The 2500-nt window shown below is 40.1% G+C and overlaps 1 protein-coding gene across 2 annotated transcripts in view; it reads right to left on the bottom strand.

The window, feature by feature from the left end:
* LOC119580753 (importin subunit alpha-4-like) overlaps positions 1 to 2500 on the bottom strand; it is a 68405-nt gene that overhangs the window by 27246 nt on the left and 38659 nt on the right. For both annotated transcript variants that reach the window (XM_037928849.1, XM_037928850.1), the window contains exons 13-14: positions 2419 to 2500; positions 978 to 1163 (exon numbers count right to left, since the gene is read on the bottom strand). The exon at positions 2419 to 2500 is cut by the window's right edge and continues 88 nt beyond it. In XM_037928849.1, coding sequence (XP_037784777.1) covers positions 978 to 1163; positions 2419 to 2500 — 268 coding nt within the window. The remainder of the gene's footprint in view (positions 1 to 977; positions 1164 to 2418) is intronic.

The raw sequence follows: 2500 nt of genomic DNA, 5'->3' as shown, positions 1-2500 counted from the left end.
TTTTTTTCCCCTTTTTCCTTTTTTTTTTTTTTTTTTTTTTCCCCTCCCCTTCTTTTTTTTTTATTTCCCCCTTTCGCCCCCTTTTCCCCTTTTTTTATTTTTCCCCTTTTTTTTTTTTCCCCTTTTTACAAATTTTTTTTTTTCTTTTTTTTTTTTTTACTTTTTAAAACTCCTTTTTGCTTTTTCCTTTTTTCAAAACCTTTACAAAAAAAATAAGGGGAAAAAAATTTTTTTTTATTTAATTTTGAATTTTTTTTAAACTTTATAAATTTTTTTCTTTGTTGGGGGGGGGGGAAAAATTTTCTCCCTCGGAGATAAAAGAAACCCCCAATCATTTAGGATTTTTCAAAGATTTTTTTCTTTTAGAGGGTTCCGCCTTGCCTCCCTTAACATCCGGCCCTGCCTTGAAGACAATAATTCTGATCCACATCTAATAACACCATGCTTGCTATGTGCTGCATACTCTCACCTTTTCTAGCTTTCTGGCGAAACCGATAGCTATATGATTCTTCTTTCTACGCCGCCACCTTCGCCAGTCCGACCCTCCTGCTCCGCCAAGCCTTTGCGAATACTTGGCACCACAACAACCATGTTCAGTGAAATCGACATTTTCCCCAACGCCTCCAATGCGTCTTCGGCACTAAGTGTGCTTCATTAGCACCGCATTAACGACTCCCCTCCCAACCCCACTCACATCTTACACACACACACACACGCACATACATATGTGTGTGTGAATTATCTATTTTTTATCTTTTTCTGCCCTGCTTCCCTTCTTTTTTTCTATTCTCGCCTTTCATCTCCCTCCCTCCTTCCCTTCTCTTCCTTCTTCCTTCATCCGCAAACCATCTCCATACTCATTTCACCCTCCGTCCTACCCCCATGACTCTTCTACTCTCCTCTCCTTCCCTTCTTTCTTTCTTCCTCCTTTTCCCACAGCATCCCCAAATATATCTTCCCTTTCCCTTCCGTCTAACCTTCATCACGGAGTCCACCAAAATCGGCAGAAGACCCGCGTCGACCACTCGTTGGATCTGCGCCGTCGTCCCCGCGGTGATGTTCGACACGGACCAAATCACCTCCTTTCGTATGCTCTCGCTGGGGCTGTTCGCAAGGATGTTGACGTAGAGGGGGAGGATGCCGGCTTCTAGGGCTTTATCCGTCTTAAAGAGAGAGAGAAGAGACGCGGTTGGGTGTACGGAAGAGAGAGGGAGGAATGAAGGGAAGAAGCAGGAAGAGAAAGTTCAGATGTATGGAGATTTTAGAGATATGGAAACCTCCATAAGAATTACGGCTTGTATGAGGAAAGGGATTTTCTCAGTGAGAGATAGAAAGACAGATGCAGGGAGGATAGTCAGGAAGATTTCTAGATGTTTCTAGAACATGGTCTGTCTGCAATATGGAAGGGGAAGAGGAGATATATAGATAGGAACAGGCTTGAAGAGGGACTATTCAGATAAAATCATTCTAAATATTTTTAAAAAGGTACGTGTATCAATATCTATCTATCTATCTATCTATCTATCTATCAATATACTCATATATATGTACATATGTATATGGATAGCTATATAAATAGATAGATGTGTGTTTGTTTGTGTGTGTGTGTATCTATCTATTTATCTATCAATCAATCTATCTATCTGTCTATATATGTACATATATATGAGTATACAGATGACACACACATGTGTGTTTCTTTGTGTGTGTGTGTGTGTGTGTGTGTGTGTGTGTGTGTGTGTGTGTGTGTGTGTGTGTGTGTGTGTGTGTGTGTGTGTGTGTGTGTGTGTGTGTGTGTGTGTGTTTGTTTGTGTGTGTGTGTATCTATCTATTTATCTATCAATCAATCTATCTATCTGTCTATATATGTACATATATATGAGTATACAGATGACACACACATGTGTGTTTCTTTGTTTGTGTGTGTGTGTGTGTGTGTGTGTGTGTGTGTGTGTGTGTGTGTGTGTGTGTGTGTGTGTGTGTGTGTGTGTGTTTGTTTGTTTGTGTGTGTGTGTGTCTATCTATTTATCTATCAATCAATCTATCTATCTGTCTATATATGTACATATATATGAGTATACAGATGACACACACATGTGTGTGTGTTTCTTTGTGTGTGTGTGTGTGTGTGTGTGTGTGTGTGTGTGTGTGTGTGTGTGTGTGTGTGTGTGTGTGTGTGTGTGTGTGTGTGTGTGTGTGTGTGTGTGTGTGTGCGTGTGTGTGCGTGCGTGTGCGTGCGTGAGTTTTGTGCATGCATGTGCTTGTATATGTGTCAATATAGACAAAAATGAACAAAAATATGCAGCATTTGTTATAGAACAGCTTCAGTCGAAAGCTACAGAAAACAGGAAAAGAAGAAACTCTAGACAACACAGAAAATAAATCTATAAATAAAATTCGCTGGTAATTCATCCTCACCTGAGTATCATTACCAGTGACGATATTTCCAAGGCATCGCACTGTCACTTTCTGTAGTTGGCTGTCATTAATGTTTTCCACC

This window comes from Penaeus monodon, chromosome 14, assembly GCF_015228065.2.
Source record: "Penaeus monodon isolate SGIC_2016 chromosome 14, NSTDA_Pmon_1, whole genome shotgun sequence".
Classification (NCBI taxonomy): Eukaryota; Metazoa; Arthropoda; class Malacostraca; order Decapoda; family Penaeidae; genus Penaeus; species Penaeus monodon.
This window is presented reverse-complemented; position numbering and strand designations above follow the sequence as displayed.